Below are 26,767 nucleotides of genomic sequence, written 5' to 3' on the forward strand. Positions count from 1 at the left end.
ATATTAGTGTATTAATCTTATAAGAATGTATTTTATGTTTAGGCTTTAGAATTTTTGTAAATTGCTGCATGCGTTAATCTTTCTCTGAATTCCATGCTATAAGGAAATATTAAAGTTTTGTTTTATAACTTTGGAAATATTTGCTCAAAACTTGTGAATCCAGATGAAAAGTATGCCCTCCCACCACTTCATCCAGAAACACTATCAAAATCAAATAGTCCAGAAACACTATCAAGGAATATCACAATACGAAGTATTACCAAGATGCAGTTGGTCTGTTAACAATTGCTGTGTGCAAGGAATCTCATCCTATGGGCATGGAAATCTAATGCAGGAAATAAAACAAAGACACAGGATACTATTCGATCTCTTTGCAATTTGAACTCTGAGGGCCAGAGATGCCCAACTGAAATCAGAGATTGAAGCTACTTCCTGTGTCCACCCTGAAAGGCACTTTAACTTGATTCACTACATGTCTGTCACTTTTACTGAAACAAAAAACAGGACTATGTAGCACTTTAAAGACTAACAAGATGGTTTATTAGGTTATGAGCTTTCGTGGGCCAGACCCACTTCCTCAGATCAAATAGTGGAAGAAAATTGTCACAACCATATATACCAAAAGATACAATTAAAAAAAATGAACACATATGAAAAGGACAAAACAAATTTCAGAACAGAAGGGGATTGGGGGGGAGAGGGAAATGTCTGTGAGCTAATGATTACAGGTGATAATTGGGGAAGCTATCTTTGTAATGGGTAACACCAGGCCATCCAGAGTCTCAAAAACAACCTGGACATTATAATCAAACCAGCTGACAAGGGGTGCTGTGCTCATTATGAATAAGGCCGACTATAACCAGGAGGCAACCAGACAATTCTCCAACACCACATTTTACAAACCTCTCTCCTCTGATCCTCGGAATACCAAAAGAAACTACACTGTCTCCTTAACAGCCTCCCTACAGCTACTCGGGAACAAATCCACACAGAAACACCTTCGGACCCCTGACTAGGATTGTTCTATCTGCTTCCCAAAATCCATAAACCTGGACACCCCGGACGTCCCATCATCTCTGGTATCGGCACGCTCACTACTGGTTTATCCAGCTGTGTAGACTCTCTTCTCAAACCCTACGCAACCAACACCCCCAGCTATCTCCGAGATACTACTGACTTCCTAAGGAAACTACAAAACATCGATAACCTCTCGGAAAACACCATTCTTGCCACCATGGATGTAGAAGCGCTATACACCAACATCACACATGAAGACGGATTACAAGCAATTAGAAACACTATCCCAGAGGACACCACTGCCAACCTGATAGCAGACCTATGTAACTTTGTTCTCACCCACAATTATTTCCAGTTTGAGAACAACTTATACCTCCAGATCAGCGGCACAGCCATGGGTACACGCATGGCCCCACAGTATGCTAATATCTTTATGGCTGACCTAGAACAACGTTTTCTCAACTCCCGTCCCCTTTTATCCCTTCTCTACTTACGCTACATCGATGACATCTTTATGATCTGGACGCATGGCCAAGAAACACTGGAGACATTCCACAGAGATTTTAACAACCTACACCCCACCATCAATCTCAGCCTGGACCATTCTACACGAGATATCCATTTCCTGGACACCACAGTACAAATCAGCAATGGAAAATTAGACACCACTCTCTACAGAAAACCCACTGACTCATACAGTTACCTACATGCTTCCAGCTCCCATCCAGAACACACCATACGATCCATCATCTATAGCCAAGCCCTTCGATACAACCGCATCTGCTCTAATCCCACTGACAGAGACCAGAAACTTCAGGATCTCCATCAAGCATTTATAAACCTCAACTACCCACCCGGAGAAATAAAAAAGCAAATTGAAAGAGCCAGACGAATACCCAGAAACCATCTATTTCAAGACAGACCCAAGAAAACCAACAATAGAACACTACTTGTCATCACCTAGAGCCCCCAACTTAAATCTGTCCAACACATTATCAATAAACTACAGCCTATACTGGAACACGATACTAAACTCCAAGAGGCTCTGGGAGACAGACCCAGAGTCTCCTATAGACAGCCACCTAACCTCAAGATGATTCTTACTAACAACCACAGGACATACCCCACTAACACCAACCCTGGTACAAACCCCATTGCCAGCTTTGTCCACATATTCACTCTGCTGATACCATTATTGGACCTAACCAATTGAGTTATAAGATCAAGAACACATATTCCTGCGCATCCAGAAATATAATCTATGCTATCATGTGCCGAAAGTGTCCGTCTGCTATGTACATTGGACAAACGTCTCAGATACTTCGCCAAAGGATCAATGCCCACAAAACAGATATTAGACAGGATCACAAAGAAAAAACAGTTTCTTGCCATTTCAACCAGAAAGGGCATTTTCTCAACGACTTGATTACGTGCATCCTGCTTCAAAAGACTTTTAAGACTACATGTCATTCATGATTAAATTCGACACTTTACACCTAAGTTTGAATAAAGACTCTAATTATCTTACCCATTACAAAGATAGCTTTCCAATTATCACCTCTAATATCATTAGCTCACAGACATTTACCTTCCCCCCATCCCCATTCTGTTCTGAGATTTGATTTGTCCTTTTCATGTGTGTTCATTTTTTTAAATTGTATCCTTTGGTATATATGGTTGTGACAATTTTTTCCACTATTTTATCAGAGGAAGTGGGTCTGGCCCACGAAAGCTCATCACCTAATAAACCATCTTGTTAGTCTTTAAAGTGCTACATAATCCTGTTTTTTGTTTCAGCTACACCAGACTAACACGGCTAGATTTCTATCACTTTTAAGACTGCATTTCATTCATTTGTATGTTTGCTTGCTTTAACCTGTAAATAACTAGGAAAAAGCAATAGGAAAGTTAATAAACCTTTAGATAGTTTTATTACAGGATTGTGTACAGACATTGTCTTTCGTGTAGGATCTAGGGCACCAATTAATCTGAAGTAAGTGAATAGTTTCTTGGGACTGGAAGCAACCTATGTTTTAATTTTTGTCGTAACTGACCCTTTGTCATCATTGGGTCGCAAGATAGACTGGAAAGTCCAAGTGGACTATCTATTATTCTATGGTAAGACTATTATAGAATCATAGAATCATAGAATACTTGAACTGGAAGGGACCTCAAGAGGTCATCGAATTCAGTCCCCTGCTTTCATGGCAGGACCAGATTCTGTCTAGATCATCCCCGATAGACATTTATCTAACCTACACTTAAATATCTCCAGAGATGGAGATTCCACAACCTCCCTGGGCAATTTATTCCAGTGTTTGACTACCATGACAGTTAGGAACTTTTTCCTAATGTCCAACCTAAACCTCCCTTGCTGCAGTTTAAGCCCATTGCTTCTTGTTCTATCCCCAGAGGCCAAGATGAACAAGTTTTCTCCCGCCTCCTTATGACACCCTTTTAGATATCTGAAAACTGCTATCATGTCCCCCCTCAATCTTCTCTTTTCTAAACTAAACAAACTAAGTAGTAGTTCTTCAGAAAGGGACCTGGGGGTTACAGTGGATAAGAAGCTGGATATGAGTCAACAGTGTGACCTTGTATCCAAGAAGGCTAATGGCATATTAGGTTGCATTAAGATAGACTGGAGCATTGCCAGCAGATCCAGAGATGTCATTATTCCCCTTTATTCGGCTTTGGTGAGGCCACATCTGGAGTATTGTGTCCAGTTCTGGGCCTCCCACTACAAAAAGGATGTGGACGAATTGGAGAGGGTCCAGCGGAGGGCAACCAAAATGATTAGGGGGCTGGAGCATATGACTTATGAGGAGAGACTGAGGGACTTGGGTCTGTTTAGTCTGCAGAAGCGAAGAGTGAGGGGGATTTGATAGCAGCCTTCAACTTCCTGAAGGGAGGTTCCAAAGAGGATGGAGAGAGACTGTTCTCAGTAGTGACAGATGGTAGAACAAGGAGCAATGGTCTCAAGTTGTGGTGGGAGAGGTCCAGGTTGGATATTAGGAAAAACTATTTCACTGGGAGGGTGGTGAAGCAAAGGAATGGGTTACCTAGGGAAGTAGTGGATTCCCTAGAGGTGTTTAAGTCTCAGCTTGACAAAGCCCTGGCCGGGTTGATTTAGTTGGAATTAGTCCTGCCTAGAGCAGGAGGATGGACTTGATGACCTTCTGAGGTCTCTTCCAGTTCTATCATTCTATGAACCCAGTTCCTTCAGTCTTCCCTCATAGGTTATGTTCTCTAGACCTTTAATCATTCTCGTTGCTTTTCTCTGGACCCTCTCCAATTTCTCCACATCTTTCTTGAAATGCGGTGCCCAGAACTGGACACAGTACTCCAATTGAGGCCTAACCAGCGCAGGGTAGAGCGGAAGAATGACTTCTCGTGTCTTGCTCACAACACACCTGTTAATGCATCCCAGAATCATATTTGCTTTCTTTGCAACAGCATCACACTGCTGACTCATATTCAACTTGTGGTCCACTATAACCCCTAGATCCCTTTCTGCCATACTCCTTCCCAGACAGTCGCTTCTCATTCTGTATATATGAAAATGATTGTTCCTTCCTAAGTGGAGCACTTTGCATTTATCTTTATTAAACATCATCCTATTTACATCAGACCTTTTCTCCAATTTGTCCAGGTCATTTTGAATTATGACCCTATCCTCCAGATTAGTCGCAAGCCCTCCCAGCTTGGTATCATCTGCAAACTTAATAAGCGTACTTTCTATGCCAATATCTAAATCGTTGATGAAGATATTGAACAGAGCCGGTCCCTAAACAGACCCCTGTGGAACCCCACTTGTTATGCCTTTCCAGCAGGATTGTGAACCATTAATAACTACTCTCTGAGTACAGTTATCCAGCCAGTTATGCACCCACCTTATAGTAGCCCCATCTAAGTTGTATTTGCCTAGTTTATTGATAAGACTATCACGTGAGTAAGATTATCATTATAGTGATCTTGGTGTTCATTCTGGTTGCTGGCTTGGTTAAATCTAGTTATATATCACCAGTTTAGGGTGCTTTTGACAACTTTCCATGAAGTAAGTACTCATGGTTGAGAGCCACTCCAGAAAGTCAGGCATGACACGTTATTTTTATATCTTTCAAAATGTCATGCAATACCAAGTCAAAATACTTTCCAGAACTCTTAAGTATACTACGTAAACATTATCAATGTAATCACATCGAAATATCTTCACTCATTTGAAGGATCTCTTTTCCTATACTCTCCTGCTAATTTGCACTAAGTACATTATTCTGCTTTCATTCTCTATTTAGCTATACCTGTATCCGCCTCTTCAACATCTTGCTCTGGATTGATATCATTCTCAAAGGCCTATAATTGTCTGGTTCATCCCATTTACCCTTTAAAAAGTGCACCAAGTTTTATTAAAAATTAACATTATGAATCCAGTGATCTTACCAACCAGGGCTGTTAAAGCTGAAGGGCAGTTGCAATGCATTTTCAAATACATATTGTATTCATAATATCCTAACCAGTTAAATAGTGTAGTGACTAGCTGGGTATTGGAAACTTTCTAAGGTAGGGAAAGATAATAATAACTAAGTCCTCATGCCAGGTTGGGTATATTCTTTTTTTTTAACATAGCAAATTCAGTCCATGTTTCTTTCCCCCGCCGGCTGACAGCAATTTCATACAGCATAAATTTGATTTCAATTATTCTGTGGGAAAAAAAAGTTTGATGAAACAAAACTGAAACAGCAGATTTTGTCTTTTTTTCTAGAAAACCAACCACCATTACTGGCAACTCATTAAATAAGATGCATATAACTGCACTTAACAATTCTGATATGTTTGCATATGCAGTTGCATATATACTTATAGACTCAGTGCTTGGTCTGCCAGCTATGGTAAATGTAGTTTTCAGTTGCATGCAGTACATATTAAGTGTATTCTCTTCAGTGTAATTTAAAGTTCAATGCTTGTGAGGTGCGGATCATTTTCTGTTAGATGCTGAACATTCTCTTCTCCCAAAGGAAGCATCTCATAGAACCTGGCCTATAATACATTCAATAGTAGATAAAGTCAGAAAAGTCAGATCCTCCAGTTCAGCTTCTGGCAAAGAGCAGGATCTTTTTTTTATAGATTTTTTTTTACAAAAATCTAGCCTGCTTTTTGACAGCACTGATGATACAGCTCCCTTACCATGTAGCTCATTCCACTGACTAATTGCCCCTTTTAAGAATGTTTATTTCTTTGTCTAGCCAGATATTTTTTTTCTTTTTAGGCAGCTGTCTCTTTAACCAGTTTAATAGATTAATTTTTTTCTGCGTAAAATTGAAATGAAATGCTTGTACAGTAAAACTCCATTGGTCCAGCATCCAATGCTCCGGCACTCCTGATGGTCCGGCACCATCGGGAACCCGGAAGTGCTCCGGGCAGTTGGACAATTGGAGCTGCACTGTACCCGGCTTCCCTGATTCAGCTGCTGCTGAAACTGACCAGCAGCTGAATCGGGGAAGCAGGGGGCAGAGCAGCTGGGGTGCTGCTGTGTTGGTCCCGTAGCGCTGCCCCTCGGGGCTGCAGGACCAACCCGGCAGCACCCCAGCTGCTCTTAGGGACGCCTGGGGCAGAGCAGCTGGAGTGGTGCCGGGTTGGTCCCGCAGCACCGAGGGGCGGCGCTACGGGACCAACATGGCAGCACCGCAGCTGCTCTGCCCCAGGCATCCCCGATTCAGTTGTTGCTGAAACTGACCAGCTGCTCTGCCCCGGGCTTCCTGGAGTCAGCCCGAGGAGCGGCGCTACGGGACCAACCTGGCAGCACCCCAGCTGCTGTGCCCCAGGCGTCCCCGATTCAGCCGCTGCTGAAACTGACCAGCAGCGGGTGAATCAGGGACGCCTGGGGCAGAGCCGGACTATCGGAAGGGGGGCTATGAGGGGTCTGGATGGCATCCCCTCCCCCACCTCACCGCAGACCCCTCATAGCCCCCCCTTCCGATAGTCTGGCATATTTGATAATCCGGCACCCCCTGGGTCCTAAAGGTGCCAGATTATGGGAAGTTTACTGTATTTCTTTAGTCTTTAGAATGTATTTTATTACAGAAATGATATTGTCTTCCTATAATTGTGGATGGTAAGGAGAATTTGTATGGATATGAGAAATTGAAAGTGTCCCATACTGATCAGAATTAGAAAAAGGAGGTCTAATCATTTTCTTTCCTCACAGCTCTGAAAAGGGCTATCTTAGCTCCCAGTGATATCAATGGGCATAGAATAATATCTGACTTTTAGAATGCATTCAGCATACTGTGGGTTCAAGATGATAATTATTTATTGGTATGCTGAGACTGTAATCCATGTTGCCTCTAATATTTTCCATCTGTTTGTGGAATAAATTTTGTTATGTGAATCCAAACATGTGTAAATAGGCACCACCAATAGAAACACATGCTGCTGGCTGTGGGTAACTGTCTGCATTCTGCTAATCAGCTGAGAGGCATTTGAATTTCTTCCACATGGCCGCCCAAGCACTCAGCTTATAGGGAACACTGACTGATATATACCATTGTAGGGCTTAATCTTGCTATTATTCCACTGCAGAACTCTCACCAACGTCAATGGGAATTCTTAGTATGGATTAGTGGCAGCAATTGATTCTAATTAGTCTTTCTGAAATGAAATATCTTACTTTTCCTTTAGAAGGGCATTTTAACCATTTGCTCAATATTTTCTTTCTTTCTTAGGTCATTGGGGGCGATGTATAGGTGACTGCGGGTCAGGTGGTATTCGGAGTCGAGCAGTGTGGTGTGTCCATGTAGAAGGTTGGACAACCCACCATTCAAATTGTGAACTGAGGGACAAACCTGAAAACCAAAGGAGCTGCTTTAAAGTATGTGACTGGCACCTTGAACTCTTTGAGTGGGAAGTTTCGGAATGGCAGCTATGTGTGCTTGTTCCTTTTGCTCATGGTGAAGTCAAACCAAGGACTACAGATTGTGTGACTGCACAGCACGGGCTGCAACACAGAAGCGTGCATTGTATTCAGAAACTGAATAGAACTGTAGTTGCCAATGAAATATGTGAGTATTTCACTCCTCACCCACCTGTAGAACAAGCTTGTCTAATACCATGTCCACGGGATTGTGTTGTATCAGAATTCTCTAAATGGTCGGAGTGCAGCAAGGACTGTGTGAAGAGACTACAACACAGAACTCGTTTTATTATCTCTCCTCCACTCTATGGTGGTTCCAATTGCCCAAACCTTACTGAATCAAGAACCTGTGATGTTCCTATCACTTGCACTTTTGGGGAAGAAGAATACACTTATAGTCTTCAGGTTGGACCTTGGAGTAAATGCAGGTTGCCTCACCTTAAGGAAGTCAGTGTTATTGGAAGAACTATGCTGGATTTCAGTTCAGATTCTGCTGAGCGAAGCACATTCAAACTGCATAGTTATAAACCTCACCATCATTCCAAGCCATGGGATGTAGAGATAGGTTATCAGACAAGGCAGATTAGATGTACAAGGAGTGATGGGAAAAATGCTATGCTCAGGTAAGGATATCTTGACATTCATCTTTTCATTTTACCAAAATAGGTTAGTTTTTTATAAAGCTGGAAAACAAGCAGGTTCCACCCAGTAACATGATACAAAGGCACTTGGATTTTGAGTTTTAAAACCACATTTTAAGGATTTTCTTTGTTTTTGTGATTTATTTACCCTCCTTGCAAAGCCAACATAAGAGGACTGTTTTTTGCATACTTTTTATGCTTTGTGCTTGTTTCCATGCATTTTATTTTTAATTGTTTTTGTGTGTGCTAAGTCTCAACTGATTTTTGTTTAAGTTAAATGAAATGTAAAAGTGTATTGCTTTCTTTCCAGTAATAACAATTCCAATTTAATTTTTTTGCTACAGATGTCATATTCTACAAGAACAATTTTTATTACTTTTGTTAGACCAAATGTGCGAAATCCATTCCTACCAAAACGTCTGGTATTCTCGGTAATTTCATCGGTGTAACTCAGTGTAGAATTTTGGCAGAGTAACAATTGAGATATTGATATTTCCAGCAACTTTCGCTAATGAAAGTTCAGTGATACAATACTTCCATTTTCATCTAAGCATAATTATGGGCCTCCATATGAATAGGCAACTCTTATTGATACCAATGATATGGGAGTATATCGGAGAGTATGAAATCTTACATTTCTGTGATCACAGTTGCTGACTTCTGTTAGCTTTTTTGTTATCTAAACTGTTTTTAGACTATGTGGAATGGATTTCTATAATTTTAATGTCAATGTTGTAATACTGTACACAGGCCTACAGATTGGGGGCGGGGAGGAGTGAGCCATTACACAGAGGTCCGGAATTTCAAAGGGGCCTGGAGCTACTGTGGCAGCAGCAGCTGGAGCCCGAGACCCCTTTGAATTGCCATGGAAGCAGTGCTTTGTGAATATGTGAGGGCTGTGGAGGAAGGCTTGGCACCACATTCTGGGTGGTGCTAAGGGCTGTCTGCTCTTGGTTCCGCCACTTCTGCCTGAAGCTCCACCCCTTGTGCCTCAGGCTTGTGGAGCCAGCCTCCCCCACGTTGCCCCTGGTCCTGTGGTGGCTGTTGGCCCTGCTGACAGAACAGAAAGCAGTGAAAACCTTTATTTTTCCAATATCTCCTCAGATTTATATTTAAAATATCTTCACACCATCATTTAATTTAAGTTTGAAAAATACTTTTTTTCAGTAAAGTTAGATGTTCTTCAAAAATCTTGCTCCTGAATTTTTTAGCACTCTGTATATTTCTCAGTAATCTGTAGGTCCTGGCACCTGCTCACATTCAAATTGGAGAGATAAGGGGTTCTTTTTTGTTCAGTGCTTTGCTTCTATTAATGTCACTAGCAGTTTTGCACACATACTGAGATGAAATATAACCTGTAGCCTTTTTCATACCTGCTTTTATTATACCTGGAGCAAAGTACAGATGTTTTTATTGGTTAGAATAAGAGTCAGCGCAAACTATTCCAGCAGTTTCTAACATCTTTGCGTGACTCTGTGTAGCCTGAGTCTAATCTTGCTTACACCAATTTTACCCTAATAAACTTTATTGGTGCTACTTGTGATTTTTGTGTCCCTGTGAGAACAGAACTTGGCTCATGGACTTCCAGGGTATGTCTACACTTCATTGTAAACCCAGGTCTGTGTGATGTGAGCTTGTGGACTGTTTTTCAGCATCCATGGTATATTGTAAATGTGGGCTGATAGCTATAGGACACTAGTCTGAGAGACAAGTTAACATGTCTGTATTTTAGTACTCAGAGCTTCTGACTCAGGTCTGCAGCTTGAGATGCACAGTGCAAAATCACAGGGGTTGGACTCAAACCAGAATCAGAGGTTTGGGCTTAGTGTGAAGTGTAGACCCCGCAGACCCTGTTAACTGACTACTTGATGTTTAACTTCCACGCTTTATGATCAATGCATACAACATCTGAGTTAAATGACACCACTGCATACCACTAAGTATCCATTGGCAGATTCACTGCAAGAAAAGGAAGAAAGAGTTTTTACACTATATTCCCCATTCAGGCTTCCATGTTGTGGGGGGAGGGAGCAGGTTTAGTTTATAGCTGGGTTGCCATAGAACCTCATGGTCAGAGACTCATACACTTTGAGGTCAGAAGAGAAGATCCTGGTCATCTAGTCTGACCCCCTGTGTACTGCAGGTCATAGAACTTGACCCACCCACTCCTGAAATAGGCGCTTAAACTTTTGTTGAGTTACTGAAATCCTCACGTCATGATTTTAAGATTTCAAGTTACAGAAAATCCACTGTTGTTTACATTAGCTTAAATCTGCAAGTAACCCAGGCTCCATGCTGCAGAGATAGGCAGCCTCCCCTACCCCAGGGTCTTTGCCAATCTGACCTAGGGGAAAATTCCTTTCCAACCCCAAATATGGTGTTGAATTAGATCCTAGGCATGTGGACAAGACCTGCCAACCAGACACCTGGGAAAGAATCTTGGAGCACTCCCCACCTACTGACCCATCACTGGCCAATGGAGATATTAGTTGCTTGGGGGATGCCATGCCATATTTTTCCCTGGTGCCTTCTTATAGGGCAGGTATAACCACTGGAACCTCCTTCTGGCAAACTTTCTTATGACATCAGAACCTGAATCTAACTCATAATTTAAAATTATTGCACAAAAAAGAGACCTTTATTGATTTGGTAGGGGATTAAGATCAAAATATAGTACTCCAATTATTGCATATTTCACAGTAAGGGTATTTTTTAAACCCAGTTGCTACTGGTAATTATGAAAATTGATACTAGAAACCATAAATCCAAAGCATATTGCGCAAATAATACTAGAGCTAAAACATCACCCCTACAGCATATCCCAAGCCGTCATTCAGTAATGCCATTTCATTGTGTGACATTTTCTAGCTTCCTTTGAGGAATGGACTAGATCTTACAGGTTCTGTGAATCATTTCTTTACAATAATAATGATGATTTTGTTTACGAACAAAAAAGAGCAAACAAATTTGCATTACCCCAAGCAGAGCTGATGTTGTACAACGGGAAAGAGCAAATTCGCCTTTTCTTTTTCCTGGCCCAGATTTCTTCTTTGGGATATTGAATAGGTACTGGTGTATTTAATCTTATAGGTGAGAAAAACTGAAGCAAATGGAAAGTACCACATGAATTTCTTAAGAATTTCCTGTGCTGAATTTCCTAAAAAAACAGCAAGCAAATGGTCTGGTAGCACTTTATAGACTAACAAAACATGTATATGGTATCATGAGCTTTCTGGGATACTACTTTCTGAATGATATCCTTCCTGCCTTATCCATCCACTGCCTTTGATCTTTATCTATTCAGGTTTAACACCCTTTCTCCTTATACTTTATGCATAGAGGTAGGGGGGTGGGCGACAGAACATCTTTCTCCCCCCTTCCCTTCTGTTTATTTCGAGTTTCCTTATCCTCTAATCATAACTCTGGTCATCTGAAGAAATGGGCTGTGCCCACGAAAGCTCATGATACCATTTACATGTTTTGTTAGTCTATAAAGTGCTATCAGACCATTTGCTTGCTGTTTTTTTTTTTTTTTTTTTTTTTTTTTTTTTTGTAACAGACTAATACGGCTACCCCCTAAAGCTCCTGAATTTCCTAAGAATTCCACCATTTTCATTAGACTCATGGCTGCATAAGCATAAAAAAAATTCCAGATAATCAAAATAGAGTCTGATCTCAACTTTTAAAACGTTACAATACATATGACTGTATAGTGTTAGCCTTGATTCCTTCCTTATTCCTGAAGTAATGGAACCATTACTTATGCCTGTGAGCAGTACTCATTGGAAATATTTATGTGAGTGGAGATTGCACAATCCAGTCCTATGTTTGCAAAGATGCCTCAGATGAACATAAGAACATAATAATGGTCCATCTAGCCCAGTATCCTGTATGCCGATAGTGGCCAATGCCAGATGCCCCAGAGGAACAGAACACAACAGGTAATCATCACAGGATCCCTCTCCTGTATCTGTAACTAGAAAAGAACTCTTCTTTTCTGGCCAAAAATTGTATTTAATTGATAAGGCCACAAACTGCTTTCATGTGTTATGAGGTTGAAGATAGCATTCATCATTTGCAGCTGCAGGATTACTGAGGGGAATTCATTTTGGCTTCTTAACTAATAAACGTTATGTAAGCGGGGGAATGGTCCCGCTATTGTGGGAACTTTCCTGGCTTCTATACCACCCTGGTGAAATGGACCAAAGAAAGGATCTGAGCCCCCACTCCCACTTCCTTTACCCCACGGCCTCCCTGACCTTGAGGGCTCCCCTTCCACTCTCCTGAATAGCAGAGTCCTCGAAACCCCAACAAGGCTGGGCCCAGGTTTCCTGGGGCTTCATCCCTGACCTTGTAGTCACTTGGGGCAGGGGCTAGAGTGTCCCCACTCTGGGGTGCTCTCCTCACACTGGATGCTTTCTTGGCCCAGTGAACATTTCATATAGTTCAAAGCAAATACAATTTATTAAACATCAACTGATTAAAGAGAAAAGAATAAGAAAAAATGAGAAAGGTTAAATGAGAACACGCAGTGCTGCTCTGTAGCATGGGGACATCAAAATAGCAGTCTGCAGAGTGTAAGGACAGTTCACAGTCTCTTCCTTATAGGTCCCAGGGCTTTCTCTCAGAGCCCTGGGTGTGCTGCAGGGGGCAGCAGGCTGGATACGTTTGCTCTGGCAGTGACCACACTGCCTCATGCTCTACATCGCAGGACCCGCCTCCCAGTCTGGCCTGCAGGGCCTCTTGGCTGGTGGTGTCTCCCTGCCCAGAGCTTCTCCCCCCACTTTGCTGGTCCCAGCTGCTCACCACATCCAGCTGCAGGCTGCTTTGCCAATCTCCAGCTCCTTGTGTTGCTTCTCTGACCCCTTTGGCTCTCTGATCACTGCAAGTCTGCTGCTCTACACGGGGTCTGCGCTCCTTAGGCTGTGTGCGCCTGGCACTGTTGCTGCAGGACTGCCCCTTAGCACAGCTTGCACTCCTAGGGCTGTGTGTACCTGGCTCTGTTGCTGCAAGACTGCCTCTCCACACAGCTTGCTCTTCTTATCGCTCTCTCCTTGCTCAGAGAGACCCAGAAAATCCCAGGTCACACAGAAGACGGGGCCTGGCCTCTTACTTTCCTCACTGGCCTGTCCAACCTGTCAATCATGCCAAGCTGGAGTGTTGGCTGCTTTCCATTGACCATGGGGCCTGTCAGTTTCAGGGCCCTGATTTCTCATGGACCCTTCCTCTTTTGAGATTGGGAGCTGGCGAACCAAAAACTCCCACAGAGTTTTAGTAAGGGGCGAACAGTCCCCTTACATTAAGGTTCATGTTACTAGAAACTGCCTGCCCTTTGGAGATGGCTAGCAATGGTATGAAACTTACTTGTCTCATACCTGCTTTTATTTTTTCCACTGATTTTTGTTAACCATTTAGTTAATGGTTTTTGGCCAGAAACTGGCCAAAAGAACTTCCTCTGTCCAACATGAAGTACTATGTATGAGAAGAATCTTCTATGTGATTAAAATTAATTTAAAATCCTGCGTGAATCTCCTAGTTAAAATCATCTTATAAGGATCCATTTGACTGTTCCATCCACAACTATATGAGCAAAATGCACCAGCCTTGCAAAAAAGAAAACCTTTAAACTAGAAATACTTCATGGAGAGTTGAAGGTGTTGGAACAGTTGCCAGATCTCAACATTTCATGGAACCAATTCTAGTAATTATCATAAGGCCTGAAAAGGATCACTGGGAAATCAAACATAATGCATTCTTTGATTTCAAGAGCAGTTCCATTTTGTTTCTTATCAAGGAGTCTGCATAATTTGCTATGTGTTTAGAAGCCTCGGCATAATCCACTGGAATTTGTATGTTGACATTTGTTATATTGGTGGTTTCAGCATTGCCACATCTAGGCAAACCTATAGGAGAGAGGGCAAAGATTTACTCATTCTGTTGCATTAGAATCTTGTCAAGATTTTTTTTTTAAAGAAAGCCTAAAGTTAGGCTCCTATGTCCATATTTAGGTTGTTGAACAGATCTGGTCTAATTTTCAGAAGGACTGGACATGTTCATTTACCACTGAATGTAATCAACACTTTTGAAAATCAGGCCAAACAATTTTTGGCTAAACCTGGATTTCAGAACCCAGCTTTGGGCACTTGTCTTAGAAAAGCTTGATCACAATTACCACAGTAGTCATAGTGATAGAAATGTAGCCGTGTTAGTCTGGGGTAGTTGAAGCAAAATGCAGGATAATGTAGCACTTTAAAGACTAACAAGACGATTTATTAGATGATGAGCTTTCGTGGGCCAGACCCACTTCCTCAGATCAAATAGTGGAAGAAAGTAGTCACAACCATATATACCAAAGGATACAATTAAAAAAAATGAACAAATATGAAAAGGACAAATCACATTGCAGAACAGAAGGGGGATGCGGGGGGGTGGGAAGGGGGAGGAAGGAAGGTAAGTGTCTGTGAATTGCTGATATTAAAGGTAGGGAGAGTGGGATGTTTGTGAGTTAATGCACTAAATGACTGTCTGTATAGATTAAATAGAATCGTGGGTACATTTTAAATTCCAACAGATTAATGCCTGTGCTGTAATAATATAAATGAACATTTTAGGAGGTAATCGTAACGTAGACAAAGCCTTATGTTCAGTCTTTTACCAGTCCATTTTCTCATTCCCATTTTGGATCCCTGAGTGATTGGAATTTTGATCCTAGATCTAGCAAACACATTTTTCATTTGGGCAGTGAAATTGCATCTTAGGCTCACAGGCTCAGCAAACTTAATGGTGATACTGATGCCTTCTGTGAGCTCATCCCAGATACATCTGTAATACATAAAAGACTGTGTCTGAAATTTGTCCAGGTGGAAAAAACATGCTTTTACATTGGGTTTTTGGTGGCACTGCCACATCATTTTAAGTTTAGCTCTCTAAACTGATGTGAGTTGTTGCACGTGGGAACCTGCTGGGCAGCAGATGTCATGAGGTGACACTGGCCAGAGTATGTGTACATGTATGTATCTGTTTTTCAATACCTTTACGCACTAGCAATATATACATGAAAAGAGAATCCAGATCTTTGACACATTCAGTTTACTTGCTTTGCATACCTCATTAGATCTCGGATTTGCCACAGATTCTAATTTCAGTTGCACTTATGCAGCCCCCCACAAGATACACAGATGTTTTTAAAGGCTAGTTTCAGCTGACTCTCTCTTTAAAATATTAATATGAGTTGCCTCCTAGCAATGTTGAGATCCACTAAAATTTCTAGTATACTGTAATCAGAGTAGTCAGTAATTCATTTTCATTAGCTCCTTATCTATTAGAAATTAAGAAGTGTCTTACTTTTGTACTGAGGAATAAAAAAATGAAACAATAATAAGGAAATAAGGCAGTTTGCCTAGTCTAATATTACAATGAGAAAGATTAAAGATGGTTAGGGCGGGCATAAGACCCAGAGTTGTTTAGATATGATTTTCCAATCCATTGTTAAAATGTATTAACACTTTATACCTGTGTAATGATTAAAGGTCATGATGGAAGGGATTAGTGGCTAAGCACATAACTTTGACCCCAGTACCTATTCCATACAAAATTAAACATTGTTACGGAGTTCTCATTCTAGGCTCCATTGGACAGCCAATAACTACCCCATAGTGTTGTTGATGCTTTTCATTCATGTTTCAACCATCCTGATATAAGCATGGTTAGCTCATTTACTGTCTGTGCTTAGGATAACAGTATGAAGCACTGGTAGTGTTTCTAAGCACTAACTAATTCATCCTTGCAACACTCTGGAGACAAGAAAGTAGTTTCCTAAATTTTTAGGTGAGGAATCTGAGACACAGAAGGGTTGCTGTTAAACAATTTAAAATGTGGGTGCTTAAATTAGGTCCCATAAGCTGTATTTGGGCAGTCTAAAAAGATCCACTCTAATTCAATGAAATCAATAGGAAATTTTCCTCATGGCCTGTATGGCAGTTGGGTCCACTTCAGAATGGCCTAATTTTTAAATATGCAGTACACTCCCAATGACACTGCTCAAATTGACTTCAGGGTTGTGGCCAGGACACTTCCAAACTTCATCTCCTCAGGATGGCAACTATGGGTAAAAGTAACCAGCTGCTCTTCAATGTTTTAAAATTATTCAGTACTCTGTAAAATAAGTGGTAGTTCTCATGGACAGCCTACATATCCATCTTTCCCCCTGTGCCTGTTTCCTGTCAAATACCATCAAACTGTCTCCTGGTGACTAGTTTAGATCTCAGTAGTAGTGCAAGAACTGCATAACTATATAGGGTTGCCAAATGGTTTAACCAAAAATTCCAAACACCCTCCCACTCCTCCACCCCCCGCAAAAAAAACACCAGGGGAAAAATTCTGTTGAGGAAAAAAAAGGGGGAGACTAAAGTTGTTGAGCAAAAAAAACCCCGAGAGTTATTATTAAGAAAAAAAAAACCCAGCATTAAGACAGTATGGCCCCTTTAAGAAAAGTTTTTAGGCTTTTTGTTGGTGGCCATCTTGTTTTCTTGATTGGAGCCAGAAGGCAGCTTCCCTGCAGAACCAGATAAGCAGTAGGTATGGAGACTCGGGGGGCCGGAGGGGAGGCTGGGGTCTGGGCTCGGTTGCTGAGTGTGTGTAGGGTTGCCAGGGGTCCGGTATTTTCGCCTCCTGGCAGGGGAAAGAAATCAGAAAATACAGGACATTTTTAGGTGTCTGGTATTTTCAGAATTTTTTTTACCAGACAGGAGGCGAAAAGAATAGACTGTCCAGGTCAATACTGGACACCTGGCAACCTGTGCCCTATGGCTAGAAATAGATATGTTTTTTGGTGCAGGCAAAAGTTGCAGACAAGAATGTACAAACCTCTGAATAAACCAGTGCTATAGTTATTTAAAATGTTGCAATATTACTAATACAACTTTCAGAGTGTTCTCAGAAATATAGTGTTCCCAGCTGCAGGGGGTAGGTGGATGGGGCAAAGAGGACAACTGCCCCCAGGCCAGGCAAGTTAAAAAGGTGCAGAGCTCCTGGCCACTGCCACTACCAGGCTTTTTAAATCAACCCTGGAAACATGTGCAGCACACTCCAGAGCCCTGAGGGGTGCACTCGGGTGGTTCTGAGGGCTGGCCGGGGGTGGGAGATGGTGTGGCACAATCCGGGAGGTGCTAAGGGCAGGCATCCTCAGCTCTGTTCCTTCCTCCAAGGCTCCACAGAGCACAGAGCTGGCCCCTGCCATCTTGCCCATAGGCTTGGCAAGTCTGTCAGCTGCCCCGTGGTTTCATAAAGATGAGTTCTATCTCTTTAAATGGCATTCTGAATGGCTGTGTCTGCACTGGGCCACTTATTCCGGAAAATCAGCCGCTTTTCCGGAATAAGCTGCGAGCTGTCTACACTGGCCCCTTGAATTTCCGGAAAAGCAACGACGCTGTACTGTACAAAATCAGCCGCTATTCCGGAAACCGTACGCTGTTCCCACTCGGGCATTAGTCCTTATTCCAGAAAAGCTTTTCCGGAAAAGGGCCAGTGTAGACAGCTTTTCCGGAAAAGCAGAAGAAACGGGAAAAAGCGCTTTGGACGCCGCGAGACCCCGTAGGACCTCCTGGTAACCCGAGCTCCCTACAGAGCTCGGAGACTACTGGGCGCCCGTGGCAGGAGCCTGCCGGAGAGCGTGCAGCTTGAGCTCTGACACGTGGTGCTCTGCTGGCCAAGAGCCACCTCTGAGCTCAGCATGGCAGCTGTGGGTGATGAGCCACCTACACCCACAGGGGAGGAAGCCCCCAGGGGCCGGAAATGCTGGGCCCCATCCTGGACCCCCAGGGAGCTGGAGACCCTCCTGGACTTGTGGCAGGAGGAGGAGGGTCTCCACGACCTGCAGTCCCGCCGCCGCAATGCAGACTTGTACACGCGGCTGGCGCAGAACCTGGCACAGCAGGGACACCCCGGACGCAACTGCGAGCAGGTACCGGTGCAAAGTAAAAGAGCTGCGGCTGGGATATGTGCGGGCCACCGACGGAAGGGGGGCAGGACCCGATGCCTGCCCCTATTACGACCAGCTCCACGCTTTTCTGGGCCCGCCAGCCCCGGAAGCCCCAGCTGTCCCTGTGGACACCTGCCAGTGCCCCCCATCAACCGTCCCACCGAGCCTGGGGAGGGAGAAGACAGCGCCAGCGCGTCTGGCGGTGAGGAGGCCAGCATAGCCACCGCCCAGCAGGCTCCCTCCGGAAGCTCCTCCGAGGCCGACGCCGGGGAGGAACCCACTGGTGAGTTTGTGCAGTTTGCACTCCCAACAGGCGGGGGGGCGGAGGGCGGGGGAAGGGCCAGGTGCCCGGAGGGAGGAGGGGGAGAGTATGTTACTCAGGCCACGTGAGCTGCATGCTGCGTGGCATGAGGCAGCAAGCAGCACGTGCAACCATGTGCAGCCTGGTGACCGAGCGGCACGTGGCCGCGGCAGGCAGCTGCAGGGCACGCCTGGGACTGTGCTGCTCACGCACATTCGGCAGGACCAGGGGGAAGGGTGGATGCCGGCTGGAACCAGCCAGGGCCCCAGGGACTCAGCTCAGAGCCCGCTGCTCCGCCAAGGGTGCAGCACGGAGAACGGCAACACTGTCCCATGCCTCGCTGTGAGGCACAGCCAACTGCTATTGGGTACACTGCAGCATCACGGTCCTGTGACCCTGGACCCCCACCGAGCCCCTCGCCTGCTCCCGGTGCCTTGACTGCCTCCCTGAGGGAAGTCCCCACTGTGGCCACACATGTCCCTGGGCTACCGGGCTTGCGGGAGGGATAGTGGGAGGGGGAAGGGCCCCTGAGTGTTGCTGCAAGGATGGAACATCCCCCCACCCAGTCACTCTTCTGGTTCTGTCCAGGAGATATCCCACGTGAGGTGATCTGAGAGCCCAGACCGCCTCTGCCAGATGTGCTCCCAGGCACTGCGTGGGGATGCATCTCGCTCCCTGTCTAACACCAGTGATTAGCCCAAAGCTTTTCACAGTCTCCACTGGCAGGGAGTTCCGCAAGTGAATGCAGCACAAGCACCCTCCCGCCCTCCACGGGACCAGGATACAGACCGGTGCTTACAGTACTGGAGGGGGGACCCTACTCCAGGAGCGGTCCCCCATGCAAACGTACAACACCGGGGACAGGATGGGAACCGAGTGGGCCCAAGCCCACAACTGTGGGGTCACCTGGGCTCAGGGGTGGAGGGCATGTGGTATGGGGACAGTGGAGGCCTGCCTGACTGACCCATCCTTTCTTCTCTTCCCTGCAGCGGGACCCAGCACCAGATCCTCCACTGCGGCAGCAGCGGCACTCCCAGCAGGCCAACCCCGGAGGCACAGGCTCCGCCAGAGGGACCAACTGCTTCGCCGGCATGTCAACGCCGTGGAGGCAATCCAGGCCTCCATCACGGAGCGGGTGCAGGGGGACCTGCAGTGGCAGCAGGACTGCTGGGCTGTCTTCCTGGACGAATGCCGAGGGATGCGCACCACCATGGACACGCTGACGGCACATATTGTGCATGCCATTCACTATGGCATGGGCGGAGCCCAGGCCCCCGCCATCCCTCCTGTAGCACAGCTCATGCCCCCTCCCATCCCAGCTCCTGCCCCTGTTCCTGCCCCTCCTCCTATCCCAGTTCCTGCCCCTGTTCCTGCCCCTAGCCACCTCCACATGCAGCCTGCCCCGACGCGGTCTGCCCAGCGTGGGCAGGCTGGCCCCCGGAGGAGCGCTCGCAGAGGCCGCCCGTCCCAGTAACTGCCCCCCCGTTCTGTCGCAGTTGAAGGTCTCCCCCCCCCTTCCTGTCCCAGTTGAAGGTCTCTTCCCCCCCCCCCCCTTGTAAGTAAACAGTTCTCTATTTTGCTGTTCATTCCTGTGTTGGGTATTGTGTAACTCTAGGTAGTGTACGAAATGATGTGAGATGCCAAGTAGCCACTTAAAGTTAACATGGTGGCAAACTGTGGAGAACGAAATCTGTACTCTATCTCTGGGGGGGGGGGTCCTTAGTAAGTGGTCAGTGGTTTGTGGCGCAGAAATAAATGCTGACACTTTTCAGTAAAATGTAAACCACAAACTATATTTACATAGATAACAAACTAGCAAGAACGGTTACACGATGCACACAACAGATAATTAAACATAGTCTAGGTGCAGGGAGGACGATTGTGGTGTTGCTGGCCACCTCAATCCTTTCGTCCTTCCGGGCCTCCGGAGAGGAACAGCCAGGAGATCCCTCGACGGAAGATGACGGTGAAGCTGGCCACCTCAATCCTTTGGTCCTTCCGGGCCTCAGGAGAGGAACAGCCAGGAGATCCCTCGACGGAAGATGACTGGAATCAGGTACGCTGACTTCAGCCTTCCACATGAACCCCGCATCCTCGTGGCTGTTCTTCGGACAGGCGATGGTGGCCTAAACCCTAGCCTAAGCTAAAAAGAAAAACCCTAACTAAGCCCAACGCACCCGACGAACAGACTCGATGACGGCCGACATGCTTTCACCCGACGCTTTACAATTTGGGGGGGAGCTAAGGGGAGGGGGTGGGGAAGGGTAGGGGACGGGCGGGAGTAGTCTGGGGACACCCAGGTGACCCTACTACGGGGCTTGGGCAAACATGTCCACCAGGGCCTCTCTGATGCGCACCGCATCCTGGCGCGCCTGGCGGACGGCAGCTGTGTCGGGCTGTTCCCAGGTCTGTGCCTTGGCTGCCACCCATGCAGGGAGGAAGGCCTCCCCACTGCGCTCCACAATGTTGTGGAGCACACAGCACGCGGCCAGGACCTCTGTTGCATTCTGCTCACCCATCTCGAGATGGGTGAGCAAGCAACGGAAGCGGGCCTTTAAACGTCCGAAGGCCAGCTCCACTGGGTTTCGGGCCTGGTTGAGGCAGTCGTTGAACCAGGCCCGGTTCTGGTCCAGCTGCCCCGTGTAGGGCCGCATGAGCCAGGGCATCAGGGGGTAGGCCGCATCCCCGACGACGCAGATGGGCATAGGCACATCCCCGACAGTCAAGTCCCACCAGGGGAAGTAGGTGCCCGCCTCCAACCTGCGATACAGTCCAGAGTTCCGGAGGATGCGGGCGTCGTGTGCCCGGCCGGACCAGCCCCCGTAAATGTCCAGGAAGCAGCCCCGGTAGTCCACGAGGGCCTGCAGGACGATGGAGCAGTACCCCTTTCGGTTCATGAAATGGGCCGCTTGATGCTCTGGGGCCCGGATGGGGATGTGGGTGGCGTCCAGGGCTCCCCCGCAGTTGGGGAACCCGAGGGCAGCGAAGCCAGCCATGGTGTCATGCACGTCGCGCAGGCGGATGATTCACGGGAGCAGGACATCGTTGATGGCGTGGACGACCTGCAGAAGGGTGCAGAGAAACAGAAGGGAACATATCACATATGGCAGGGGTGAGTGTGCACTCCCTTAGGCCTCCCCCTTGATTCCCTCTGTCCTCACACACACACACACACACACACACACACACACACACACACACACACACACACTCACGCCCCAGGATCCCCCTCGCCGCACGCCCCTCCCCACCGGGCCTGTGCAAGGGAGGGGCGGCACAAACCCCTGGGCGACCCAGCCGGGAGTCTTGGCTGTCCCTGGGCCTGGAGTGCAGCACCCTCCCCCCATTCTACTCTCCCTGGGACTTACCTCGATGACGATCACTCCAACAGTGGATCTTCCCACCCCGAACTGATGGGCCACCGAGCGGTAGCTGTCCGGTGTGGTCAGCTTCCAGAGTACGATGGTGACCTTCTTCTTCACGGGGATGGGTGGCTGCAGCCGGGTGGCGGTTCTCTGCAGCGCGGGGGTGAGCCAGGTGCACAGCGTCAAGAAGGTCCACTTTCTCATCCGGAAATTCTGGATCCACTGGTAGTCGTCCCATCGTCCGAGGACCACCCGGTCCCACCCTTCGGTGCTGATGTCCAAACTCCAGACGGGCCGGTCTACAGTCGGGTGCTGATGCCACACAGTTGCCAGGGCCTCCCTGGTGAGGGAGTCCAAGGCGGTCTCTGCCTCATGGTCCATGAACAGCATGGCACCGGCCTGCAGCACGAGCCGCAGCCACCTGTACAGCCCCAACAGGGGCCTGACCAGGCACATGGCCACCCGTGGCTCCATAGCAGACAGAGCAGGGCAGAAAAAAAACCCCGCAGGCAAAAGCAGTTGGGGGCCAAAGGGTGGTGTCCCCAAAAGTCAGAGGGCACCCACAGACCCTGCAAAGGGTGTCAGTCCCTGGCAGAGGCCCCAAGGCATGGGAGTAGGAGACCAACGGCTGCCCGGCGAGACCCCTTTAACCGCGTGTCTGAATGGCGCTCTGGCCCCGCCCCCGGAAAGGTCTGGTGGCCTTTGCCCTCTTCAAAATGGCTCCTGGCTTCTGCTTTTCTGGAAAAGCGTGCCGCCAATGTAGACGCGCTTTTCCGGAAAAGCGCTTCGTTACGACGATAACTCCGGGGCCAATGTAGACGCTCCTTTTCCGGAAAAACTGAAAACTGAATAGTATTCCGTTTTAAGCCTTTCCGGAAAAAGGTGCCAGTGTAGACGTAGCCCATATGTTTACTCTCCCCAACACTTCATTGAAGAGAGTAGTATCCCTGTTTTACAAATAGGAAGGCTGAGATCCAGATGGTTAGTGACCTGTCCTCCGTGATTGTGGGAATAAGGATCAGACCTGGGATTAGAATTCATAAATCTGTGGCTTCCAGTCCCTGCTTCAATCACTTGACCATCATAGTTACACTGTGAGTTATAGATTCTTCCTTTAATAACAATAGTGCTCCTGTGTGTGCCAGCTTTGCAGAAAGGGAGGGGTTTGTCTGTCCTTAGTATGTAGCACAGGTTTACCTGTGGCTAGAGAGGTATTTTTTCATGTATTTTATTCTACCGAGTCATTCTTTGGGGCTAACGAGGGACAGAATATGGGTTTAAATTAAAAGGAAAAAAGATTTTGTAAGAAAGTAGAAAGCAGTGTGATGCATCTTGGAGACAACAAAAATATTTCCTGATCTCTTAGTTCTCCACAGTGGCACTTTTTTAACCAGTCCCATGTTCCACAGGTCACATTACTTTTTACTGGGCATGTTGACACAAAGTACGTTAAAAAAGAGACAGCTCTTAACCCCCAACTTCAGCACTGCACCACTCCCCAAAGAGCACAGACTCTACACTTCCCTTGTCCTTCTGGTTTGCCCATTTCTTCCACAACTATCTTTTCTTTTTTCTTTTCCACTTTACTTCTATTTTGTGGCCTGAACTGTTCCACCAAACCACCAACACTTTGTTATTCAGTTCCTCCTCAAAACTTACTTCTGCTGGGACTCACACAAGTTATGAGATTTATTTTTTTAAATAAAATTGTCCACCATGCATAATACTACCCAAAAGCTACCACCTCATTGTACAAACATGTAACAATGAGAAGTTCCTTAGTCTAAATAACCTGTAGCTATTGATATAACTCTTGTTCTTTCTCTCTCACAAGCCCTTCCTTTAGATTTATTTCCCCTTAGTTGTCACATGTCTGATATTGGCCTATAAGTTTCCAGGACAGAGGTCATATTTCTTGTGCACTGTCAGGCTCCTCGGTCATATAGAATTAATTCTATACTAGTTTTATAAATGCAGTTTCTAACAAAGAACTCTGAATGAAAGCATGTGTCCTGATGCATTTTCAGTACACCAGGCCCTGGTTCGTTTCACCGTGCAGTCTAAAACGGTATGTCTACACAGCAAAGTTATTTTGAAATAACTTTATTAGCATCTACACAGCCAAACTGCTATTTTGAAATTAATTCGAAGTAGCGGAATACTTATTTCAAATTTGGTAAACCTCATTCCAAGAGAAAAAATGCCAAATTTAAAATAGCTATTTTGAAATAAGTGCTGTGTAGACACTTATATCGAAATAGGGGCCTCCAGCCTTCCCAGGGTGTCCTGGTGGCTACTCCAGCCTCAACCAAGACCACTCCTCTCCCTCCCCCCTCTCTGAAGCCTTAAAGGGGTTGACTCTGCCCCCAACGTCCATGATCTTCACACTAGACGGAGGAACGCGGCCGTCTATGGCGGGATAGCTGCCAGCCTGGCCATCAAAGGCCACATGCGAACCCAGGAGCAGGTTTGCATGAAAATCAAGTTGGTCTGGTGAGATCCCTAACTCTGAGCTCTGAGCTTCCCCTCCCCCTTCTTCCCCTTGCTTCCCCATTCCAGCTCCCTCCTCCCAGGTTTCCCCCCCTCTCTTCTTCCCTCTCCTGCCTCCTTTCCCCAGTCTGACCAGAGTTTCATTCCCCGATCCCAGTTTTGTTAAATAAAGACAATTTGTGTTCATGAAAATACGTGTATTTTATTTGACATCAGGAAGGGGGGTTAGGGAGGGGGCAGTGGGAGGAATGAGGCACAAGCCCCCAGTGGGGCAGAGCTCTTAGTGCTCCTCAGGTTGGAAGCTCTCCCACAGGGCCTCCTGGATACTGACAGCCCCCTGATGGACCTCTCAGCAGCCTGAAGAAAGTGCAGCCAGGCTCACAGCAACCATGAGAAGCACCAGAGTGCCCAGGGGCAGTTCTGGCTGCATGTTGAAGAGTGCTGTTGTGGCCCGAGTGAGGGCAACCAGAGCATGCAGAGACAAAATACTTTGCTGTCCCTCATCGAGGTAGACAAGCAAGCAGGGAAAGCTGAGAACCGGCTGTCCAGGGAGGGTCCCTTTAAGCACAGGCCTCAGATAGCCTCAGGCAGTAGCCACACAAAGTAACTCCTGAGCTGATGCCCTGCTGGACCTGATTCTGTCCAGCCTTAAATGAGATTCATTGTCCACTCAGTGTGGACGCGCTTTTTCTAAATAGCAAAATGCTATTTTGAAATGAATTTTGTGTCTATCCGCGTTATTTTGAAATAATTTATTTTGAATTAACTATTTCGAAATAACTCTGTAGTGTAGACATACCCTAAGAGATTTAATAACAGATCCCTTGGCACCAGGACTCTGGGTTTCCCACCTTTAAGACCTACATGCTTTGCTCTTTGCATTTGGTAAAACCCCGACTGTGAGCAATTGGGAGCTGGAAAAAAATAAAACTACAAAGGAAAGAGAAGTATGTGCTTAACTGAGCTCCACTTTTGAGTAGTTTCATATCAACCCTGGTACGGACATTTGCAAGTATGGGCATATAACTCTTTCCTTTCTCTTTCCTTGGGATTCCCCATCCTGGACAATTTTTGTTCTTTCCCTGTTGGATCCATTTTCTCCACCTCCCTCTCTGCTTTTTTGGTGTCTCCCTGATGAATGCTCTACACCTAAGTCACTATATTCTCTTTAATTTTACCCCTCCCAACTTTCTTTTGTGCCCATTGCTCTGGGACTGTAGGGTGGAGAAGGGGGGCATTTCTTCTACTCTGGAGAGCCATTGATGTCTCTATGGCTGAACTGCAGATGGCTGGGGAGGAGGAGAGAATGAGGGGTTTTCTGCAAGTTCTCTCTTGCAGCTCTACTAAGAAGCTGAATAAAAAAGCTTGCCTGCATATGTATGGCCCTGTAGTTAGCATTGGGATATTTAATCAGAGAAAAAATGGACACTTGGCTTGAGCTTGTCTTACCCAAAGTAATCAAGCTTATGTACAGGCCATCCTCACTGTAAGTCCAAGATATGTTCCAAAAAACTTGGACTTATAGCAAAACAACTTAAAGCACAGATTTTTTTTTCCCATGGCTGTATTCCATTTGCTCATATTGGAGGGGTTTTTTACGTGACTTAGAAGCAGGGAATGGGAGGACTTATAACACATCAGTTCTCAAGCGTCAATGACTTTAGTGTGGAATGGATATATACCAGGGTGACTTTTATAGTGGAGACGCTCTGTATTGAAAAGCTGTTTTAATGGCGTACTTCTGTGATTATTTGCGTTAGATTGTGTAATGCTAATATAAATATGTTCATAGATATGAACTCTTAAGGCCTGCTTCTCTACTTTCACCTGGGATAGTGATGCTTACTTGTGTAAAGTGAGCAAACACTTTACAATGATTTTACAAATGTATAAATGATAAAACCAGCCAATAGTGGAGAACAAGATCTACAGAAACCAGCTGCAGAATTCCAGGTAGAGCCCTGCGTGGACAGAAATGTATATCTGTGGATGTGGATATTCACGGATAGATATTGGGATCTGCAGATCTGCAAGGCTCTACTCCCAAGAGTCACTGTGGCCAAA

The 26,767-nt window shown here is 45.9% G+C and overlaps 1 protein-coding gene across 1 annotated transcript in view; it reads left to right on the plus strand.

Moving 5' to 3' along the window:
* Window positions 1-26,767, plus strand: part of THSD7B (thrombospondin type 1 domain containing 7B) — a 623,878-nt gene that overhangs the window by 230,004 nt on the left and 367,107 nt on the right. The window contains exon 3 of the mRNA XM_075933305.2: window positions 7,740-8,550. Coding sequence (XP_075789420.2) covers window positions 7,740-8,550 — 811 coding nt within the window. The remainder of the gene's footprint in view (window positions 1-7,739; window positions 8,551-26,767) is intronic.

The sequence above is a fragment of the Pelodiscus sinensis genome, chromosome 7, assembly GCF_052426305.1.
Source record: "Pelodiscus sinensis isolate ZL-2025 chromosome 7, ASM5242630v1, whole genome shotgun sequence".
NCBI lineage: Eukaryota > Metazoa > Chordata > Testudines > Trionychidae > Pelodiscus > Pelodiscus sinensis.